The sequence below is a fragment of the Trichosurus vulpecula genome, chromosome 7 (genome assembly GCF_011100635.1).
Source record: "Trichosurus vulpecula isolate mTriVul1 chromosome 7, mTriVul1.pri, whole genome shotgun sequence".
Classification (NCBI taxonomy): domain Eukaryota; kingdom Metazoa; phylum Chordata; class Mammalia; order Diprotodontia; family Phalangeridae; genus Trichosurus; species Trichosurus vulpecula.
Window position 1 is genome coordinate 258,907,266 of NC_050579.1, and position 22,979 is coordinate 258,930,244.

The following is a 22,979-nucleotide window of genomic DNA, read 5'->3' on the forward strand; positions in this document are numbered from 1 at the left end:
GGGAAGGTAGGAAGAGGCTACAATGCTGAGTAATGATTGAGAAAGAAGTTTGGAGTGTCTGGAGAGGAGTCCAGAGAGGCCTGAGGGCCCTTCCTTAAAATGGAGGATCCAGGAGTAAACAACCAGTCAGGTGAAAGGACTGCAGAGGTAGAAGGACATTTTGGTAAAGATAGCTTTTAGGCTAAGAAGGTTGATGAGAAATAGTGGAAAAAGAAATCAGGAATGGAGCCCAGAGAGGAATGAAGGAAGTCAGCTGCTTATTACTTTTTGAGTTTAGAGGCCATATTATTTGGGTTTTTTGTTGTTTTTAATTTTGTTTTGTTAGCCTGAACTTGACAAACACCAACAAGCATGAACAGAAAAAGAAGTATGTGAAGCCATGAATCTATATTGAACATTGGTTATATTTTTATATGTGTGTATAAATTCAACATTAATTCACCCCCCCCCAAATCCAGTCAGTTGCTGAGTCCTGTCATTTCTATCCTCACAATATCTCTGAAATGCGCCTTTCTGTCTTTTGACACTGCGGGCTCGCCTCCCCAAGTTCCTGCACTATTGCAGTAGCTGGTTGTTCCCCCTAACTTGAGTCTTTCTCCACTCAGCTGTTGAACTGATCCTCCTAAAGTCCAAGTCTGACTGCATTCAACTATGATGGTTCTCTGCTGTCTCTAGGATCAAATGTAAAATACTCTAGATTTAAATAGGTCTCCCAGACGAACACGACAAGATGAAAAACCTTAGCACCATACTGCAAGAAATAACGTAAGAGAACTGTCCAGAACTTCTGAACCCAGAAATATCAGTTGAAAGAATTCAAACCCCAAAAAAGACCAAACAAACAAGGCTGTAAACTCTAAGACACATACTGGTTAAATTTAACAACTCAATTCAAAAACAAGTTCTGCAAGTGATCAGGAGAAAGACTTTCAAATACAAAGGAAAGAAAATTTAAATAATCCAAGATTAATCTGTACCCACTAGAAAATGCATAAGGGGATGGAACACTGTGTTCTTAAGAGCAGTAGAGCTCAGGATGCACCCTAAGATGACCTACCCTGCAAATCTGAGTTTAACCATAAATGAAAGAAGATGAAGTTCAGTAATAAAGAGCTTTTTGAAATGTTTTTAGAAAGAAAACCAGAACTGAAGTATTTGCTTCTCTAAAACCCACAAGAGATAAGTAGGAGGAGAGAATAAATGCAGGAGGGAGGGACCACAGAGAGGCCAGTAAGAAACTTCTTTCTAAATATGTGCAAGGAGACAAGGTGAAAGCAAAAACCTGGTGGAGGTCACAGTGAAGAGGCAGACCTGGAGCATTATGGACAGAATGAGTGACACCTTGCCTACAGATGAATCAAGGTTTTTTGTGGGAGAGGCAAGCAGGGAATAGAGTAGAATGTGTCGATGTGCTAGGTTCAAACCAGGGGCTAGCAATGCGAAGAAAGTGACCCCTGTGATCTTAGTAAGAGAAGACCCTGCAGGGGAATGGGTAAGGACAGGGGAAGAATTGTAGAGAGAGAAAGGAAGTTTGACATACTTTGTTGGTGGGAGAGGATTCCACAGTTAAATGTTCCTGTGGATGAAGAAAGATGTCCTGTGAAAGGAAATGGGCACCTTGTACTAGGTGTGGAATGGGGGGTTTGGTGCTTGTCCATTTATCTTACCTTGGAAGGGGGGAATTTGGAACACCTGGGGTCACCAGGTACCTAGGAGAGTGGGAGAACATGGACCCAGAGATGAGATTTGGAGACAAAGGCAGGGAATGGTATAGCTCAGTGGTAGGGCTGCATAATCAGGGATGTAGAAGGGGAACCCTATCAGAAGCTGGCATCCTCACTGACGCCTGCAGTGATTGTCATTGTTCTGGGAATGAGGCACAATGGAAAGGGGTCAGAATCTGCTTTAGAGGGGAGAGCCTAGAGTTGATACCTTGGAGGTTTTGATTGTGTGAGGAATGCAGAGGATAGATTATTATAGGGATTATGAATCAGAGATGAGGGTCTAGAGTAGACAGAAAGAAAGAAATGAAGAGAATGAGAGAGATCCTTTCTGGAAAGAGAAATTTTCAAAAGTGATGAACTCAAAAACCCAGTGTTTGATGAAAACAAATTTACCTGGGGGGGGGGATCCTACTTATTAGATTCAAAACTGCTAGGAAGACTGGCAGAAATTAAGCTTAGATCCACACCTTGCACCATATTCCACAGTATCTTCTAAATTGATATTTGATTTACTTGACTTATTTTCTAAATTGATATTTGATTATTAAAGGTCATACAAAGTAGAAGCCATATGCCTTTCACAGGTATGGGCAAGAGAGATATTTGTAGATAATTTTGACTATGAATTTGAAAAGCTTCTGCGTGGACAAAATTAATGCACCTAGGATAAGAAGAAAAGTGGTTAAATGGGAAAAAAATCTTTGTATCACATTTCTTTGATAAGGACTTGATGCCTGAGATATTTTAAAAACTAATAAATACATATAATGTGAATAGCCATTCTTCAGTAGATAAGTAATCAAAAGGATGTGGAAAAAGTTCTGAAAAGAATTATGAAGTATTCACAATCATATGAAAGAATGTTCCAAATCACTAATAATAAGAGAAATGCAAGTGAAAACAACCCTCAGACTCTGTAAATTTTACCTCATACCTTGTAATTTGGCAAAAATGACAAAAAATGGCAATAGTCAATGCTGGAGGGGTTATGGAATGGTAGGCATACTTATACATTGTTGGTGGAGCTGTGAAATACTGCAACCATTTTGGAAAGCAACTTGGAAATTTGCAAATAAAGTGACTAAAACGTCCATACCCTTTGAAGCAGAGATTCCATTAACTGGGCTTATACCCCAAGGAAACCATCAATATGAAGAAAGCCCTCATATACATCAAAATATTTTTAGCAACATTTTTTTATGATAGCAAAGATTTGGAACAAAGTAGATGGCCATTAGTTGAGGAATAGCTAAACAGATTGTGGTACATGAATGTAATGGACTATTACTGTGCTATAAGTGATAAATATAGAGAAACATGGTGTAACAGCAAGCACCCTAGCATACCCAAGATGGCCTGCTAGCACGGGTTCTTTGATTTGCTTTTAAAGGGAAAATAGCTTTTAAAGGGGTCAACAATCTTACTTTAAATATATATATCATTCAGTTCAAGGGAGAGGTCAGCACCCTGAATGTAGAGAAAATAGCACAGAACAACAGACAGGGCTTCTGTCTGAAAAATTAGCACAGATCAACAAACAGATCCAACTATGTGACCAAAGTAATATATATGTAGTTACCTGAGAGAGAAGCACCAACATCCAGATTTTCAAAGGTGGGGTGGGGGGTGAGGGGGTGCTCCTTAATGACTGCCGTACACAGTGAGTCTGTCCAAATCACATGAACATTCTTCCAGTGAGTGAACCCAGAAGCAAAATGCTAGCCTCAGGATATATATACAGCCAGAAGGCACCACAGCCCTCTTGCTTTAGTGCCTAATTACCAAAAGGTGTGAAAGCCTCCAAGCAAGCAAGCTCCCCATAAGCAAACTTTCCCTTTAAGCAAGTTTCCTCCCCAATGGGCTCCATGTGACTCAGGATGCATCAGCTGTGAACTGGAGTTTTAAAGGAGCAAAACATTGTGGTTGAACACGTGTGGTCATATTAGCCTGTTAATGTATGGGAAGACCTTCCTATTTCATTAACATTACACATGGAAAGAGCTATTTGAACTGATGCACAGTGACGTAAATAGACCCAAGAAAATATTATGTGCAGTAACTACAACAACATAAGTGGAAACAACAACTACATACCAAAAAATTGAAAGTGAATTTAACATTACAAAGATCAAGAAGGAATAAAATGAAAAGACACGAGAGAACACCCCCTTTTAGAACTGGGAGGTCCACACATGTTACACATTTCAACGGTTTTTAGACCTTTATTGATCAGTTATGTTGAATGTTTTTCCTCTCTGAAAAATACTGTATTTTGTATGGGATGGACCTCTGGGAGAAGGATACATGGGATAAGTATGAAGGAGAAAGTCATCAATAAAAATGTATCATAAATAATAAGTTACTGCGATCCAATATAAAGCTGGAGAAAAAAACTTCTGGTATACAACAGGCGATGATTCTCTTAGGGTGCTGGGAGTTCCTGAGGGTTGTGGTAGAAGAGAGGACTTTAGAAGCAATTACATGTTCTGGTGTGATACCAGCTGGCAGAGATCCTAAAGGACACCTGTTTGCATTGGAAAGGAAATAGCCACCATCTTTTGGAATGAGAAAAGAAAAGAAAAAATAAATATGCGAGAAGTATAAGCTGGGTAGCAAAAGGGCCTGTTACATGGAGGAATGGCTGTTGTCTCCTGGGAGTTGAGGAGAGATAGGTGAAAGACAGCTATGACTAGATATAATCATTGAGAATATCGGGAGGTGAGAGCTCTGGGAAATGAAAGGCAGTGTGTAGGCAGCCCAAGAAACCAAAGGGACCTGCTCCTGGTCACCCCCTGCCAGAACTCCCCTAATGGTAATACTCTTCTCAAAATTACTTTTCCAGATTTAGCTATTTTTCCATAAGCCTAAGTTTGTGCCCAATTGAATGTCATGTTTGACTCTTTTCTCAACTCCAACATCCAATCACTTGCCAAGTTCTAGTGATTCTGTCTCTACAACAGTTTACTGAATCTCCTTTTCTTCACTCACATTCCCCTAGTTCAGGCCTTTATCACTTGTTGGAACTGGTATAATAGACTGCTGATTGGTCACTCTGCCCTCCAGTCTCTCACTTTTCTGATTGACGTTCCACAGAATTGCCAACATCATCTTCTTGATGTACTAGACTGATATCACTCCTCTTTTTACAAACTTTAGTGGGTCCCCATTGCCTCTAGGACAAAATATAAACTCCCTAGTCTAGCGTTTAAGTTCCACCACAATCTGGCTCCAGCCTCCCTCTCTAGCCTTATTTCTTATTAGTCATTTTCTCACTGTTATAGCCAAAGTTGGCTGAACTCTGCATTCCATCTCCTATCTCCATTTATTCACAGTCTAAAATTCTGTATCTTTTATCTGAAGAATTTTTGGCATAAGTACAGAGAAATTGCATATTAGATCTGATCCCAAATTGTGAATTAGTTCGTCCAGAACAATGGGAGACAGAAGGGGCATGGGATGCCGAGGGCTAGTCAGGCATTGAAGTGGTTGACCTTGGAGTTAAGAGTAAGTCAGGGATAGCCAGTAGAAAGCTATGGTTTTGCTGGGTCATTGAAAGTACTTATCTAATCTTCATTTTCTTCTTTTCTTCACAGCCCCAGACTGAGCCTGGCCAAAATTTGGTGCAACCTCTATCATCAGGTCAGCTTTCTCCAAGACAAAGTTTTGTTCAAAATCACTTTCAAGCCCAGTATAGGTAAGTAAGGGGATATAAACTTCTTCCCCCAGCTCTCTTTATAAGCCCATTGAGCAATAAAAATCCTCAAATATCCAGATTTATGCCTTGACTGGTATTGTTAAAAAATATGGGTTCCAGAAGGTTTAGGGCAAGCAGTCAACTCTGTTTGGGAAAGTTCTAGGTGTCTTTCTGCAGCTTAAGAACTTGATTGAATAATTACTGGAGTGCCCACTTTCCTAGAATTGTGAATTGTGGAAGAGTCATCAGAGTTAGGACGTGGGTCCTACCTTTAATAACAACAACAGTAATAATAATGCTTTAAGATTTGCAAAGTGCTTTGCCAAAGTTATCTCATTTAATCTTCACAACTCTAGGTAATAATGTCATACTGACTTTACAGATAAGGAAATTGAGTTAGAGTGGGTAAGTGAATTGCCTAGGGTTCCAAAGTCACTCTATATTTGAAGTTGGATTTGATAAGTTTGAATATTAAAGGTAGGGCTTCGTTATGGACTGTCTCGACTAGGTTGAAAAGTTTGGTTTTGAACCAGTGGCCGGAATTTACTCTAATTTTTTTGTTTGTTTTTAATCTTTCTTTTATTTTTTTGGTTACATTTTAAGTTCCAAACTACATCTCTCTCTTCTTCCCTCCCCTCCTCACCCTATACTAGAGAAGGCCACCATTTCACACTGATTTATAAATATATGTAAAACCATACTATGTGTACTTCTGTTTATCAGTACTTTCTCTGGAGGTGTCTAGTATCTTCCTTCATAGGTCCTTTATAGTCGATTTGAGTATTTATAGTGCCCAGAATAACTTGGTTGTCACAGTTATCTTTGAACAATATTGCTGTTACTGTATATGACACTCACTTGATGAATGTGAAGAATTTAGAGAAGTTTGAGAGGACTTACATGAACTAAGGAAAAGTGAATTAAGCAAAATAAAAGGTAAAATGAATTTATTTGATGAAAGATAGTTTCCCATCATTGGACATCATCAAATGAAGGCTGGCTGACTATGTTTTGGGCTGTTATACTGAGCGTTCCTGTTTGGATATTTACCAGAGTAGATGACCTTGGAGATTCATTTCAACGCTGAGACTGTGTGATTCTGCAAAAAGACAAAAGCAATCTACCTTATAAAAGTCAACTGAACTCCAGTATGCGAGCACTGGTGTTCACAAGACTATCTCCATTAGATTGTAAGCTCCTTGAGGACAGGGACTGTACTGTCTTTCTTTGTTATAGTGAGTGCTTAATAAATGTTTATTGAATTTAGCTGTCTTAACTCAGTCACAAACAGTTTTTTTAACCTTGAACATTTTGCTGCTTTTGCTATTGTAAATAAATTTGTAATAATATCAACTGTTTACAATTATATTATGCTGAGGAAGCACAAGTTCTGTAAAACAAAAAAATACCCCAAGGACTTTAGGGAAAATGTCATAAAATAGATATCAACTTTTTCAGCCTCATGCTCGTGTGGCTAAATAGTGTCTGTGAGTGCCAGTCATAGGTTTAAGGCACAGGTAGTAGAAATGTATAAAAGAGAAAAGGACAGAAGTGTAAGAGAAGAAAAGGAGATTTTAAAAAGGTACATTTGGTGGGAAGTTGGAAAATAATACCACAAGTAAGTTAATATGTCTATCAATTAAATATCCACAGTGGCTTGTGTATTTTGTGAAGTCAGAAGTATAAAGAGTCGTCTGAGAAAATGAATGCACGTGGTAACATTAAGGGACAAATTATACCACTGAAAAATTAACACGATAGCAGAAATATATTTGGTATTTTCTTTCCTAAAGCAAGAGACTTTAAAGTTAGAGACACAGTTCATTTAAAGCATGAGTGAATGGCAGTATCCATTTTGGTGAGCTACAGCAATACTGGAGAGGGCATTAAAGCTTCATTAATGGTGGCTGACTAAGCCACCTCTATTTGTATGGAGAATTTTCCAGTAAAGCCCTTTTTAAAAAAAAAATCATTAACTAGCAATTTGAAATATTGGAAGATGTAAGTTGTGGGAGTAATAAGAAGTTACTTAGTGTGCGTGATATTATAGTCAGGAGGATGGGATGTGTAAGTAAAATGATACAGAAGAAATGAATATTAACATAGACCTATCCTAGTTTGACCTAGAGACATCAAAGAGATGAGTGGAATGACTTTGGAATTTTTTTTTTCACTGAAATTTAGGCTGGAGGAAGGCTTTCTTGGATTCTTCGTGTCATTGATAGCTTCTTTCTGAACATGCAATCCCTTGATGGAGTTGTGTCTATATTGAGTCTTAGGACCAGAGATTTAGAGCTGAAAGAATCCTTAGAGGCCATTGAGTCTGTTATATTCATTTTACAGATAAGGAAATGGAGGCACAGAGAAGTTAAATGACTTGCCTAGGGTCACATAGCTAGTAAGTATCCAATGCAGAAATTTTAAACCAGATCTTCCTAGCTTCAAGTCCAGTACCCTCCCTGCTATAGTTTGATGGACAGTGTCATGAGAAAATAGATCTGGAAATTATGTGGCAAGTGTGTTTTTTTTTTCTTCTTTACTCTGCCCATGTATCCTGGGGTAGGATTGGAACAACATTTTTGCTGGCTGACTTCTGCCATAATATGTGGATGTATACAGTTCCTCAAGAGTTGAAACTCTCTGGTATTTATTTATGTTAACCATCATAAACTCATGTCCTTGGACCTGGGAATCTACATGCACAAATACTTAATATTTGGGTGCTTTAAAAGATTTTAGAGTATAGAACATTTCATTTTTCCTTGAATAGATGAACAAGAATAAAACTTTGTTCAATAGATAATAAACTGTACTTCATTTTGTATTGTGGCCACTAATTGGGGAAAAGGTAAGGGGAGGGGAGGACAGAGAAGAGCAGAAAAGGCAATGTGATATGGTAGGAAAAGTACTAGCTTTTGAATCAGAAGACATGAGTTCAGATCTCAGTTTTGCTTAATACTTGTGTGACCTGGGTGAGTAACGTCCTTTCTCTGAACTTCAGTTTCTTCAATCTCAACGTGGATGGGTGTGGTAACAATCTTGCTAGCAGCTACTGTGGCTGTGTAAAACCAACAACAACCAGCACACAGAAGGGTTGCTAACACAGGTTCTTTTGATCTGCTTTACTAAGGAAAGTAACTTTAAGGGGTTAACAATCTTACTTTAATCCAACATACAGATATCATTCACTGAGTTCAGGAGAAAAAGCCAGCAACCTGAACCTCAGAGTAAATACAAACAAATTACAAACAGAGACAATATAAACGGACCAAATCACAATTCATAGGAAAGCATCAACATCTGGGTTTACAAGCTGGGGGCTTTTAAAATGGCCACCCAGAGTCTCACGCCACTCTTCCAGTGACTGAGAGCCCCAAGGGAAAATGCCAACCTCTGGGTTTTTATATCTTGTTATATCAGTAAGGCAGAATTCATGACTTCAAAGATAACCATGAATATGCCTGAATGGTCCAGAATCGCAGGATATAAGGAATTCTCTAAGTAGAAGGCAGAGGAGTTAAAGCATTTATTGAAACTCAAAAGTAGCAGACCCACGGACCAGTGTCCCCAATACGACATCCTGGCAAGAACCTTCCAAGACCAGTATGCCCATCTCACAGTAGTGACCAGGAGGCCACAGAAAAACATTATGGCAGCAAGCCAAGCCATACTGGTGCTTCCCCCCAATGCCAGGGCCCTCTAGCAAGAAGACCACCCACTGGCCTCAAGCCCCTGCTCTGTGCTCTCCAGTCTCCACGAGGATCAGTCCTACCTTTTTGTAGCGCCTGCTGCCGTTGCTGCTGCTTCCACCACAGTCTCCAAGCTGTGTTCCAGCTAGCTGACTGCTTCCTCTCTCCTTCAGCTCTTAAGTGCTCTCTACAGATGCCTCACCAACTGCCTCTTAGCTCTGCTCCAACTGTTCAGCAAGCTCCTCCCACCACAGGCTTCCATTGGCTCCAGTCCTAGCCACTTCCCCCCAGGATGCTGAGAGCCCCACCCCCGAAGCCCCCTCAAATGGACAGGGAAGATCTTCCCATTCACTGATTCCTTTTACAAAGGGGGTCACAATGTGCGACTCAAACCCACATGACCTAAAAGCATCACAAACCTGGGACTCAAACTCACGTGGCCTAAAAGCCTCTGGCGTCACAAACATGTCACTCTAACCTATAACCAGGCTTTCCCTTGAGGCAAGGAGGTCATCAAAGACTCCTGATTTAATCAAAGAAACAAAGGCCAGACTCATCAAGGGCACTTGATTAAATAAGTACTCCAAAAGAGAAAACAGTCAAAAAAAAGTCCCCCCTTAATTAATATTACAACAGGTTAAACTCGGATTTCTAGGATTTTTTCCCACTCTAAAACTGTGTTATTAAGAAAGAACCACACAGATGGCCCAGTAAAATAATAAGTTCTTCCTCATGTGTACAGCCTGTGTCTGGCAGCCTGGTTCATTATGCTGATACATACAGTGGTTCATTTTCAGATTGTATTTTTTTCCAGTGGGACATAACTAGAAATATGGCAATGAAATTAATAGAAATTTAAATGATAGTGTATATTATTTAAAAATTGGGTGTTCTTCTCAAGGGCAGGGGAAGCAGCACATGCTACTTTGGAAAAAATGGATGTCGGGTTTAAATTCCGTTTGATACTACTGTAGCACCAACACAATATTCACAGTGCCAATGGAAGCTATGAATATGCTGCCATAGTTCCGAATCACAAAATATAATAGACTTTCTGTATGGAAGACAAAACTAAAACATTTATTCAAACACCAGAAAACTGAATCCCAACACCTGAAAGCCAAATCCATCATAGCACCAAAGAGGTCTATGCATAATAACAATGCAGGGGGCACCGCCATCCCCAAGCCTCTCCTTGCTAGGGCCTTTGCACAAACGAACATGCACAGCTAGCTGCCTGCTTCCTCTTTCTCAGCTCTAACTTCCTTCCTGTCAGCTCTGCTCCACCCTTCCTGTTCCACCTATTCACTAAGATCTTCCCACTATAGACTCATGTGACTTCTATGTGACTTAATCAGGTCATATGGGCATATTAATGGATGGGAAAGATCTTCCCATTAAGCAAAAATACATTAACAATATATTAACATAACAATTAACATTAACACCTTTGTGACCTTGGGCAAGTCACATTACCTCATTGGATTTCAGTTTCTTCATCTATAAAACAAGGAGTTAGGACTTAACTATGAGATCTCATCCCTGTCAGGTCTAATCAGGCCTCTAGATCTATGATCCCATTGTTCCGATACGTTAAAATCTATCTGGACAGTGTCATGAAAGCTATACTGTTGGAGGTAGTAGGACCATTTTACCAGTCTGATTTTTCAGTTTCACCTTCTGATTAGCAGCCAATGGAACAGTATTTAATTTTATTTACAAGGTAGGGGAAATGTGTCTATTTGCAACTGTAATTTATAAATTTGTACACACAATTTATAAAAAACTCTTTTGCCATGAAAGTACATTAACCAATGGTCTTAAATTTAATCTTTTTTGTTACAGGTCTTCGTTGACCTGTCCTCACTGCCAAAAACAGAGCAATACCTTTGATCCTTTCCTTTGTGTGTCACTACCCATTCCATCATGTCAGACCAGGTATGTGAACTTCAGATCCCAACCACTTAACTCAATTTTAAACCTAACCCTTCTTGGGAAAGCTTTGGGCCTTATGTTACTTTCTCTGTCTTTTTTTTTTTTTTTGAGTCAGTTCAGATGCTGCAGCCTTTATGAAGATCCTTTTTTTTTTTTTTCATTACTTTAGCTGAAAGTTCTCTCCCCTTTAAAATATCCTTAAAATACACTGTTCAGGAACATTGGCACTACCCTAAACTCTGCTCTACTCACTGCTTGCCTGTTGATCCTCATCACTCTTCAGTTGAAGAAATCCTCTTCCATACTGGAACATAGCTTTTGAAGCTCTTTCAATCAACTGTGGCCAATTCTATGAAGACTTACAACATCTTCTAGAAATAACACCAAAAATGTGTCACATTCATCATAGGGGATTAGAATGCTAAAGTAGGAAATCAAAACATAATTGGATTAACAGGGAAGTTTGGCATTGGGGTACAGAATGAAGTAGGGCAGAGACTAATAGAATTTTGTCAAGATAACTTGCTGGTCATAGCATACACTCTTTTTCAACAGCCCAAAAGGTATCTTGGATAGCACCAAGTAGTCAATATCCCAAAATTCGGATTGGTTATATTCTTTGTAGCTAAAAGTGGAGAAGCTCTGTATAATAGTCAGTTAAAACAAGACCTGGAGATGATTGTGGCTCAAATTTATGAGCTTCTAACTCCGAAATTAAGACTTACATTGCAGAAAGTAGGGTATACCCTCATACCATATAGGTATGACCTAAATAACATCTTTTATGAAGTAGAAGGACTTAATAGATTTAAGAGATTAGTTCTGGTAGAAGGAGTACCTAAAGAACTCTATAGGCAGAGGTCTGCAATATTGTGCAGGAGGTAGCAACAAAAAAAATTCCAAAGAAAAAGAGCAAGAATGCAAAACAGCTGTCTGATGAGACTTTACAAATAGCTGAAGAAAGAAGGGAAGTGAAAGGTAAAGGACAAGGGGAAAGATAAACCCAACTGAATACAGAATTCTAGAGAATAGCAGGGAGAGATAAGATTTGCTTAAATGGACGTTGCAAAGAAATAGAAGAATACAATAGAATGGGAAAGGCAAGAGATCTTTTCCAGAAAACTAGAGATATTGAGGGAATATTTCATGCAAAAATGGGAATGATAAAAGACAGAAATGGTAGGGACTTAATAGAAGCAGAAGAGATTAAGAAAAGGTGGCAGGACTGTACAGAAGAACTATACAAGAAATATCTTAACATCACCGATAACCGTGATGGTGTGGTTTCTGATCTTGAGCCAGATAATCCTGGAAAATGAAGTCAAGTGGGCCATAGGAAGTGTTGCTAACAATAAAGCTAATGGAGGTGATGGAATTCCAGCTCAACTATTTAAAATCCTAAAAGGGGATGCTGTTAAAGTGCTACATTTGATATGCTAGCAAATTTGGAAAATTCAACAGTGACTACTGGTATGGAAAAGATCAGTTGTCCCAATCCTATAGAAGGGCAATGCCAAAGAATGTTTGCATTTCCAAACAATTGCATTTATTTCACATACCAGCAAGGTTGTGCTTAAGATTCTGCAAGCTAGGCTTCAATAATATGTGAAGTGAGAATTACCAGAAAAGCAGACTAGCTTTTAGAGAGGCAGAGGAACTAGAGACCAAATTGCCACATTTGCTGGCTTATGGAGAAAGCAAGGGAATTCCAGAAAAACATCTCCTTCTGCTTCATTGACTGCACTAAAGCCTTTGACTGTGTGGATCACAACAAAATGTGACAAGTCCTTGAAGAGATGGGAGTACCAAGTCATCTTAACTTGTCTCCTGAGGAACCTGTATGCAGGTTAAGAAGCAACAGTTAGAATTGATTGTGGAGCAGCTGATTGGTTTAACATTAGAAGGGTACAAGGCTGTATTACCTTATTTATTTAACTCATATGCAGAGTATATCGTGGGAATTGCCAGGCTGGATGAATCAAAAGCCAAAATTAAGGTTGCCGCAAGAAAGTGATCTCAGATATGTACCACTGATAGCAAAAAGTGAAGAATTAAGAAACCTCTTTATGAGAGTGAAAAACGAGAGTGTAAAAGCAGGCTTGCAGCTTAACATCAAAAAAACAAGTTCATGGCAGTTGGTCTCATCACTTTTTGGCAAATGGAGAAGAAATGGAAGCAGTGTCAGCTCTTACATTTTTGGGCTTAAAGATCACTGCAGGGGGCAGAGCTAAGATGGCAGAGTGAAAACAGGAAATCCCTTGAGCTCTCCCACAAATCCTTCCAATCCCTCCAAACACCCGTAAAAATGACTCTAAACAAATTCTAGAGCTATAGAACCCACACAACAACAGAGTGAAACAAGTCTCCAGCCTAACATAGGCTGGATGGTAGCTGGGAAGAGTCTATTGCATCATTGCTAGGAATGGAGCACAGCCCAGTGTGGGCCTTGCCAGGACAGACCAGGTCAGAGCAGACCAGGTGGAGCAGGCCTCAGGGCCCTGAATCACTGAGCTGTGGTGGTTTCCAGACTTCTTAACCCACAAATGCCAAAGACAGCTTAGTAGATCTGGGGCGGGGGGGACCACTCTGTTTGAACTGGGTGAGAGAAGGATGCGGTCCAGCCCCAGGGAGGCAGAGGTGGCTGCAGCAGCAACAGCAGCAGTGACTACTTCCTGAGCTCCAGGCCCACAGACAGTGGGGGGAGTCAAGCAGCTGATCAGAGCAGGAGTGAAGGGATCTCTTTGCTGACACTGAGGCAGGATTCTCTTGCTTTGCTCTGCTTTGATGTGGGTCACAGTCCTAGTTGGTGGTCCTGGGGTGAGGAGCAGTGCTGGTGTTGTGGCAGAGCTAGTGGTGGCTGTGGAGAGGGAGTCCCCCTAGAAGTTATGCTGCAGAGGAGTAAACACCTCTCACTGAATCATACCACCTCAGAAGAACTGAAGATTTACAGGTGCCTAGAAGTAGCTCTGAAAACAGCAGCACAAAACCCCTGGAGCTTGGACAGAGCACTCTCCACTCTGGAAGCAGAGTCCTACCTTGGCAGAGAGCTAAAAAGTCAAGTAATTGGCTGGGAAAATGAGCAGGCAGTGTAAAAAAAATCACACTGTAGAATCTTACTTTGGTGACAAGATCAAAACATACAGCCAGAAGAAGACAACAAAGTCAAAAATCCTACATCAAAAGCCTCCAAGAAAAATATGAATTGGTCTCAGGCCATGGAAGAGCTCAAAAAAGGATTTTGAAAATCAAGTGAGAGAAGTAGAGGAAAAATTGGGAAGAGAAATCAGAGGGATGCAAGAAAATCATGAAAAATGAGTCAATCACTTGCTAAAGGAGACCGAAAAAAGTACTGAAGAAAATAACACCTTAAAAAATAGACTAACCCAAATGGCAAAGGAAGTCCAAAAAGCCAGTGAGGAAAGGAATGCCTTGAAAGGTAAAATTATCCAAATGGAAAAGGAGGTCCAAAAGACCACTGAAGAAAATAATTCCTTAAAAATTAGAATGGAGCAAATGGAAGCTAATGATTTTATGAGAAATCAAGAAATTATAAAACAGAATCAAAAGAATGAAAAAATAGAAGACAATGTGAAATATTTCATTGGAAAAAAAGCACTGACCTGGAAAATAGATCCAGGAGAGATAATTTAAAAATTATTGGAGTACCTGAAAACCATGATCAAAAAAGCCTAGACATCATCTTTCAAGAAATTATCAAGGAAAACTGCCCTAATATTCTAGAACCAAAGGGTAAAATAGAAATTGAAAGAATTCACTGATTGCTTCTTGAAAAAGATCCCCAAAAGAAAACTCTAGGAATATTGTAGCCAAATTCCAGAGTTCCCAGGTCAAGGAGAAAATATTGCAAGCAGCCAGAAAGAAATAATTCGAATATGGTAGAAACACAATCAGGATAACACAAGATCTAACAGCTTCTACCTTAAGGGATTGAAGGGCTTGGAATATGACATTCTGGACATCAAAGGAGCTAGGATTCAAACCAAGAATCACCTACCCAGCAAAACTGAGTATAATACTTAACTGCAAAAAAAGGATTTTCAGTGAAATAGAGGACTTTCAAGCTTTCTCAATGAAAAGACCATAGCTGAATAGAAAATTTAAACAGGAAAGAGAAACCATAAGGGACTTTACTAGAGTCGAACTGTTTACATTCCTACATGGAAAGATGATATTTGTTAAGTCATGAGACCTTTCTCAGTATTAGGGTAATTGAAGGGAATATACATACACACACACACATATATATACACACACACACACACATATATACATATATATATATATATACATATATATATATATATATATATATATATATATATATATATATATATATATATATATATATATATATATATATATATAGACAGAGGGCACATTGTGAGTTGAATATGAAGGGGTGATATCTAAAAAAATAAAATTAAGGGGTGAGAGAAGGATCTATTGGGAGAAAGAGAAAGGGAGAGATAGAATGGGGTAAATTATCTCACATAAAAGTGGCAAGAAAAAGCTGTTATAATGTTAGGGAAGCGGGGATAGGTGAAAGGGAATGAGTGAACCTTGCTCTCAGATTTGTCTTAAGCAGGGAATAACATACACACTCAATTGGGTATCTTACAGGAAAGTAGGGGGGAAGGGAATTGGGGGGGAATGATAGAAGGGAGGGCAGATTGGGAGAGGGGATAGTCAAAAGCAAACACTTTTGAAAAGGGACAGGGTCAAAGGAGAAAACTGTATAAAGGGGGGCAGGATAGGATGGAAGGAAATATAGTTAGTCTTTCACAACATGACTATTATAGAAGTGTTTTGCATAACAATACATATATAACCTATATTGAATTATTTGCCTTCTCAAGGAGGGAGGGTGGGGAGGGAAGAAGAGAGAGAATTTGGAATTCAAAGTTCTAAAAACAAATGTTTAAAAAAAATTGTTTTTACATGCAACTGGGAAATAAGATATACAGGCAATGTATATCTTATGTATTTCAGATAGGAATCTATCTGACCCTACAAAAAAATAAGGGTGGGAGAGTGGGCTGATAGAAGGAAGGGCAGACTAGGGAAAGGGGCAATCAGAATACATACCATCTTGGGGTTCAGGGGAGTGCAGAGATGGGGAGAAAATTTATAATTCAGAATCTGAAATTTATTACTCAAAATCTTGGTGGCAATATTGAAAAAATAAATAAATAAATTAGTCTTAAAAAGAGATCACTGCAGACAGAGACTATAGCCATGAAATTAAAAAGATGTTTGTTTCTGGGAAGGAAACCTATGGCAAGTCTGGAAAGTATGTTAAACAGCAGACACATCTCCTTGTCAACAAAGGTACACGTAGTCAAAACTATGGTTTTTCCAATAGCAATATATGGCAGTAGGAGTTGCACTATAAGGAAAGCTGAGCACCACAGAAGTGATACTTTTGAATTGTGGTACTGGAGAAGACTTTTGAGAGTCCCTTGGACAGCAAGGAGATCAAATTAGTCAATACTTAGAGAAATTAATTAAGATTATTATTAGAGGGTCAAACAGCAAAGTCTGAAGCTTAAATACTTTGACTACATAATGAGAAGACAGGATTCATTAGAAAAGACCCTGATACTGGAAATGATTGAAGGCAAGTCTATATACCAGAGGTTGTTTTCTCTCTAAAACTGGCCAAAATCCCATCTGAAACTTGTTTCTTCATACAGGTAATTTAGAAACATATATTGAAACAAAGTTATTTTTCTACTTATATTAGGTATGAAAAATGTTCGTATATAACTTCAAAATGAATACAAACCTTTTCCTTTGAACAAAAGCACTTTTCATCATTAAACTTTTTATGAAAAAAGACCTAAAAGGACAGCATACCTTTCACTGTGATTTATGAACTTGCTTTATACCACATTTGGGTTCCGTATTTAAAAAGTACATTAACAAGCTGAAGACCATCCTGAGAAGAGTGAGCAGGATGATAAAGGGCATGGATTATGGCTAAATCAGTGGAAGGAATTGTGAATATTTTAAATGGAGAAGAATATACAAGAAAGAAAATTCATGTGGATGGTAGATTAAATTATTTAAAACGTTTATTAAGCACCTGAATTTTGCTGAATTTGTGCCTTTTATCATTTCTTATAGCACAATTTATTACATTTATAGAAAATGATTTATTCAGCCAGTTGATGGATACCTACTTTGTTTCTAGTTCTTTTCTAATTTAAATTTATTTATTTAACATATTTAGTTTTCAGCATTGATTTTCACAACAGTTTGAATTACAAATTTTCTCCCCATTTCTACCCTCCCCCCCACTCCAAGATGGATTATATTCTGGTTGCCCTGTTCCCCAGTCAGCCCTCCCCTCTATCACTCCCCTCCTCTCTCATCCCCTTTTCCCTTCCTTTCTTGTAGGGCAAGATAAATTTCTACACCCCATTGCCTGTGTATCTTATTTTCTAGTTGCATGCAAAAACTTTTTTTTTTGTTGTTGGTTTTGAACATCTGATTTTAAAACTTTGAGTTCCAAATTCTCTATCCTCTTCCCTTCCCACCCACCCTTCCTAAGAAGTCGAGCAATTCAACCTAGGCCACATGTGTATCATTATGTATAACCCTTCCACAATACTCATGTTGTGAAAGACTAACTACATTTTGCTCCTTCCCACCCCATCCCGCTTTATTGAATTTTCTCCCTTGACCCTGTCCCCTTTCCAAAGTGTTTGTTTTGATTACCTCCACCCCCATCTGCCCTCCCCTCCATCATCCCCCCCTTTTATTTTTTTTTGTCTTCCTCCCTCTTTTTTCCTGTGGGGTAAGATACCCAACTGAGTATGTATTATATTCCCTCCTCAGGCCAAATCTGATAAGAGCAAGGCTCACCCATTCCCACCTCACCTGCCCTCTCCCCTCCTCCCACAGAACTGCTTCCTCTTGCCACCTTTATGTGAGATAATCCACCCCATTCTATCTCTCCCTATCTCCCTCTCTCAGTATGTTGCTCTCTCATCCCTTAATTTCATTTTATTTCTTTTAGATATCTTCCCGTCATCTTCAACTCACCCTGTGTCTGCTCTTTCTCTTTTCCATACACACACACACACACACACACACACACACACACACATATACACATACACACACATACATACATATACATGTAGATATATACATACAAACACATTCACTTATATATATATGTATATACCTAAACATATACATATGCATATTCTCTTCAGCTACCCTAATACTGAGGTCTCATGAATCATACATGTCATCTTTCCATGTAGGAATGTAAACAAAACAGTTCAACTTTAGTAAGTCCCTTGCAATTTCTGTTTCTTGATTACCTTTTCATGCTTCTCTTGATTCTTGTGTTTGAAAGTCAAATTTTCTATTCAGTTCTGGTCTTTTCACTGAGAAAGCTTGAAAGTCCTCTATTTTATTGAAAATCCATATTTTGCCTTGGAGCATGATACTCAGTTTTGCTGGGTAGGTGATTCTTGGTTTTAATCCTAGCTCCATTGACCTCCGGAATATCACATTCCAAGCCCTTCTATCTCTTAATGTAGAAGCTGCCAGATCTTGGGTTATTCTGATTGTGTTTCCACAATACTCAAATTGTTTCTTTCTGGCTGCTTGCAGTATTTTCTCCTTTATCTGGGAGCTCTGGAATTTGGCGACAATATTCCTAGGAGATTTCTTTTTGGGATCTATTTGAGGAGGCGATCGATGGATTCTTTCAATTTCTATTTTGCCCTGTGGCTCTAGAATATCAGGGCAGTTCTCTTTGATAATTTCTTGAAAGATGATATCTAGGCTCTTTTTTTGATCATGGCTTTCAGGTAGTCCAGTAATTTTTAAATGATCTCTCCTGGATCTATTTTCCAGGTCAGTGGTTTTTCCAATGAGATATTTCACATTGTCTTCCATTTTTTCATTCCTTTGGTTCTGTTTTATAATATCCTGATTTCTCATAAAGTCACTAGCTTCCACTTGCTCCAATCTAATTTTTAAAGTAGTATTTTCTTCAGTGGTCTTTTGGACCTCCTTTTCCATTTGGCTAATTCTGCCTTTCAAGGCATTCTTCTCCTCATTGGCTTTTTGGAGCTCTTTTGCCATTTGAGTTAGTCTATTTTTTAAGGTGTTGTTTTCTTCAGTGTATTTTTCAGTATTTTTTTGGGTCTCCTTTAGCAAGTCATTGACTTGTTTTTCATGGTTTTCTCGCATCCTTCTCATTTCTCTTCCCAATTTTTCCTCTACTTTTCTAACTTGCTTTTCCAAATCCTTTTTGAGCTCTTCCATGACCTGGGACCAGTTCATGTTTTTTTTGGAGGCTTTTGTTGTAGGCTCTATGACTTTGTTGTCTTCTTTAGGCTGTATGTTTTGGTCTTCTTTGTCACCAAAGAAAGAATCCAAAGTCTGAGACTGAATCTGGGTATGCTTTTGCTGCCTGGCCATATTCCCAACCAACTAACTTGACCCTTGAGATTTTCAGTGGGGTATGACTGCTTGTAGACTAACGAGTTCTGTGTTCCACGTTTGTGGGGGAGGTACCAGCTCTGTCACACCAGCACTCCTCCTTCCCCAAAACCCCCAGCCCAGGCTGGGCTTAGATCTTCAATAGGCTGTGCGCTCCTACTCTGATCCGCCACTTAATTCCTCCCACCAGGTGGGCCTGGAGCCAGAAGCAGCAGCAACTGTAGCTGCCCCACCTCCGCTGCCCCAGGGCTGGAAGCCGAATGGGGAACTCCTTCCACTACCGCAGCTTTTCCCACTAACCTTCTCCTCAGTCTTTGGTGTTTGTGGGTCGAGGGGTCTGGTAACTGCCGCAGCTCACTGATTCAGGGCGCTAGGGCCCCCTCCGCCCGACTCCAAGTTTGGTTGTTCCATGCCGCTCAGGCTGGGCTCTGTTCCACTCCGTTCCCAGCTCTGTGTGGGATAGACCTCACCTAGAGACCATCCAGGCTGTCCTGGGCTGGAGCCCTGCTTCCCTCTGCTGTTCTGCGGGTTCTGCTGTTCTAGAATTGGTTCAGAGCCATTTTTTATAGGTTTTTGGAGGGACTTGGTCCGGAGCTCACGCTAGTCCCTGCTTACCATCCGCCATCTTGGCTCTGCCCCTCTAGTTCTTTTCTACAACAAAAAGTGTTGTTATGAATATTTTCATAATGCATTTTTGTATGTGTCCAGTTTACATATTTCCTTCGTCTTTGATGTCTTAGGGATATAAGCCTCTAGGTCAAATAGTTTGTACAGTGAAGGTTTTGTATGAAAGCTATTTGAACCAACCCCATCATTTTATTGCTGAGGAACCTGAGGCACAGGAGTTCAATTGCTTTGCCTAAGGTGGCAGCAGGCAATAAATGCCACAGGTTCTGTTGAATTAAGTTCTTCTGTGTGAGTCAGTTCTCCTAGTGAACCAGGCTGTTGATTATGCTGAATATAAGCTACTGTGAAGCAATAAGGAAGATGTGATTTTATGTAATTTATGTATTCATTTTTAGAAGTTTTCCTCCAAAGAAGCATTATCTTTAAATCTAGGATTTCTTTAATATTTGCCTATTAATTAAGAATGAGATCATGTAGCAAGTTTCTCTGATAAAGGTCTCGTTTCCAAGATACATAAGGAACTGATTAAGATTTATAAGAATAAGAACCATTCCTCGATTAATAAAAGGTTGAATGATAATGAAAATGTAGTTTTCAAGGGAAGAAACCCAAATGATCTGTAGCCATGTGAAAAAAAATTATCCAAATCACTAATAGAGAAAAGTAAATTAAATCAACCCTGAGTTCCTACCTCATACTTATAAAATTGACAAAGCTGACAAAAATTGAAAATGAGGGATGTTGGAAGGAATTCAGGAAAACAGGCACATCGATGCACTGTGAGTGGAGCTATGAATTTGTCTAACTATTCTGGAAAGCAATTTTAAATTATCCCCTCCCCCAAATTGCTAAACAGTGCATGCATGTCATTTGACACTGCAGTACCACTGTCCAAAGAGATTGAAGAAAGAAGAGAATGTCCTACGTGTACAAAAATATTTATCACAATTCTTTTTGTGGTGGCAAAGAACTGGAAACTAAAAGTTTCCATTACTTAGGAAATGGCCAGACACATTCTGTCTGGCACACAAATATAAAGGAAAGCTATTGTGCTGTAAGAAGTGAAGAAAGAGAAGTTTCAGAAACTCAGGTCTTTCCTGAACTGATACAGAGTGAAGTGCACAGAACCAAGAGAACAATTTACACTGTAACATCAACACTAATCAGCCATGATGCCAGAGGACTAACGAAGAAGAACGTTGCCCATCTTATGACACAGAGATGATGGGCTAATATGCAGAATAAGAAACGAGTTTTTGGATGTGGCCAATGTGGGAATTTAGTTTTACTTGACTATACTTATATGATGCAGTGATTTCTTTCCTATATTTTCTTTGATTCTTTTTCGCTTGTTTCCTCTTTCTCCTCTCTCTCCTCATTTTTTTCTTTCTTTGCTTTAATGAATGGGGGGAGTTGTTAAGGAGGAAAAAAAAGTGCTTGATAATTGAAAAAAAATGAAAATTTAACTCTGTGATTTTTAAATCTGTGTTCCTGGTGTGAAGCAGAGACCTACCATAATGAGTCCTTGTAAAATTGTGACTCTCAAGTGTACTGTAAAGTACAGAAGCAGAAATTAACCTCTTAAATGCTGAACCTGATAATTTGTGACACAAAAGTACCGTTCATTTTGGTCTTTCCAGAAATATGTTCCTTCTGTTTTCCAGATCCTTAAATGTCACGTTGGTCTTCCAGTCCAAGAGTCAGAGGTTCTTGAGGATTGGTTTGGCCGTGCCACTTTTCAGCACTGTGGCCACCCTGAGAAAGATGGTCGCAGAAGAAGGCAAAATAACAGCTAATGAGGTTTGATGGCATTAAATTTAATAGATGATGACCTCCAAAATAATAGGAGGATGTCTGAGCAGTCTAGACTGACTAAGCTCAATAATGGTAGCCGTTTCTCTCGTAATCGCTGTTTCACTGACTGTGTCTAGTTTTTGCCTCTGGACTCAGTAGTTGACTAGAAGGGAATGTAACTTTCATCTTCAAAAGTGTGCGAAGGCAGGTTCTTTCCTGATTGGCATTTATTGGGTACACCTTTTTGCCATAGAAATTGTATGTGGGTCCTGTGTTAATGAAAGGTTAATGGAAGAGTGGGTAATAGTAAGAGGTCTTCAGGCTGAACAACTAAAATTTAAAAAAAACCTTTTGAGGCTACTTTGGATAATGAAAAGAACACTGAGCTTAGAGCTGTAAGACTTGGGCTGGAGTCCTACTTCTGCCACATTCAGGCAGTGTGACCTTGACCGCATCATCCGGCCTCTCTGAGCCTTGGTTTCTACGTCGGTGAAATGGGGGTGATAATGCTTGTGTTGTTTACATCGTAGGATGGTTGGGAGGAAAATACTTTGTAAATTGTAAAGCCCTTGATCTGTGGGAGCTATCCAGGCACTCTACTGATCATTTCCCTTCTTTGATCCTTTCCCTCCTCTCTGTGGTGTCTCTTTCCTAGCTTGTGAGAGAATCTGAAAATACTACACGTTTCCTGGAAATAAGGAATAGCAAAAGAACTGAACTCCAACTTTAAATAGAGTGGTTTAGTAGACAAGCAGGGAGGCAACAGGTGTTTACTAAGGGCTTGCACTGTGCTAGGCACTATGCCAAATGGTGGGGTTGCGAATGCAAGCAAAAAGACAGTCCTTGCCCTCAACAAGTAAGTTTGCATTCTAATGGGGAAAGACTACATGCAAAAGAGGTGGAAGGGGTGAAAGGGAAAGTCACCTACTTGGGAGCTTAGCAGCAAACTCTAGAGAGTCAGAAGCGCAGGTGGGAAGAAAGGATGCCTGGCCAGCCGGGTTCCATCTCTAAAATGGGGGCCCTAGGAGG

At 39.3% G+C, this 22,979-nt stretch overlaps 1 protein-coding gene across 1 annotated transcript in view; it reads left to right on the top strand.

Moving 5' to 3' along the window:
- USP43 (ubiquitin specific peptidase 43) overlaps positions 1 to 22,979 on the top strand; it is a 116,888-nt gene that overhangs the window by 35,397 nt on the left and 58,512 nt on the right. The window contains exons 3-5 of the mRNA XM_036766591.1: positions 5,318 to 5,418; positions 10,953 to 11,045; positions 21,821 to 21,956. Of these exons, the coding sequence (XP_036622486.1) occupies positions 5,318 to 5,418; positions 10,953 to 11,045; positions 21,821 to 21,956 (330 nt within the window). The remainder of the gene's footprint in view (positions 1 to 5,317; positions 5,419 to 10,952; positions 11,046 to 21,820; positions 21,957 to 22,979) is intronic.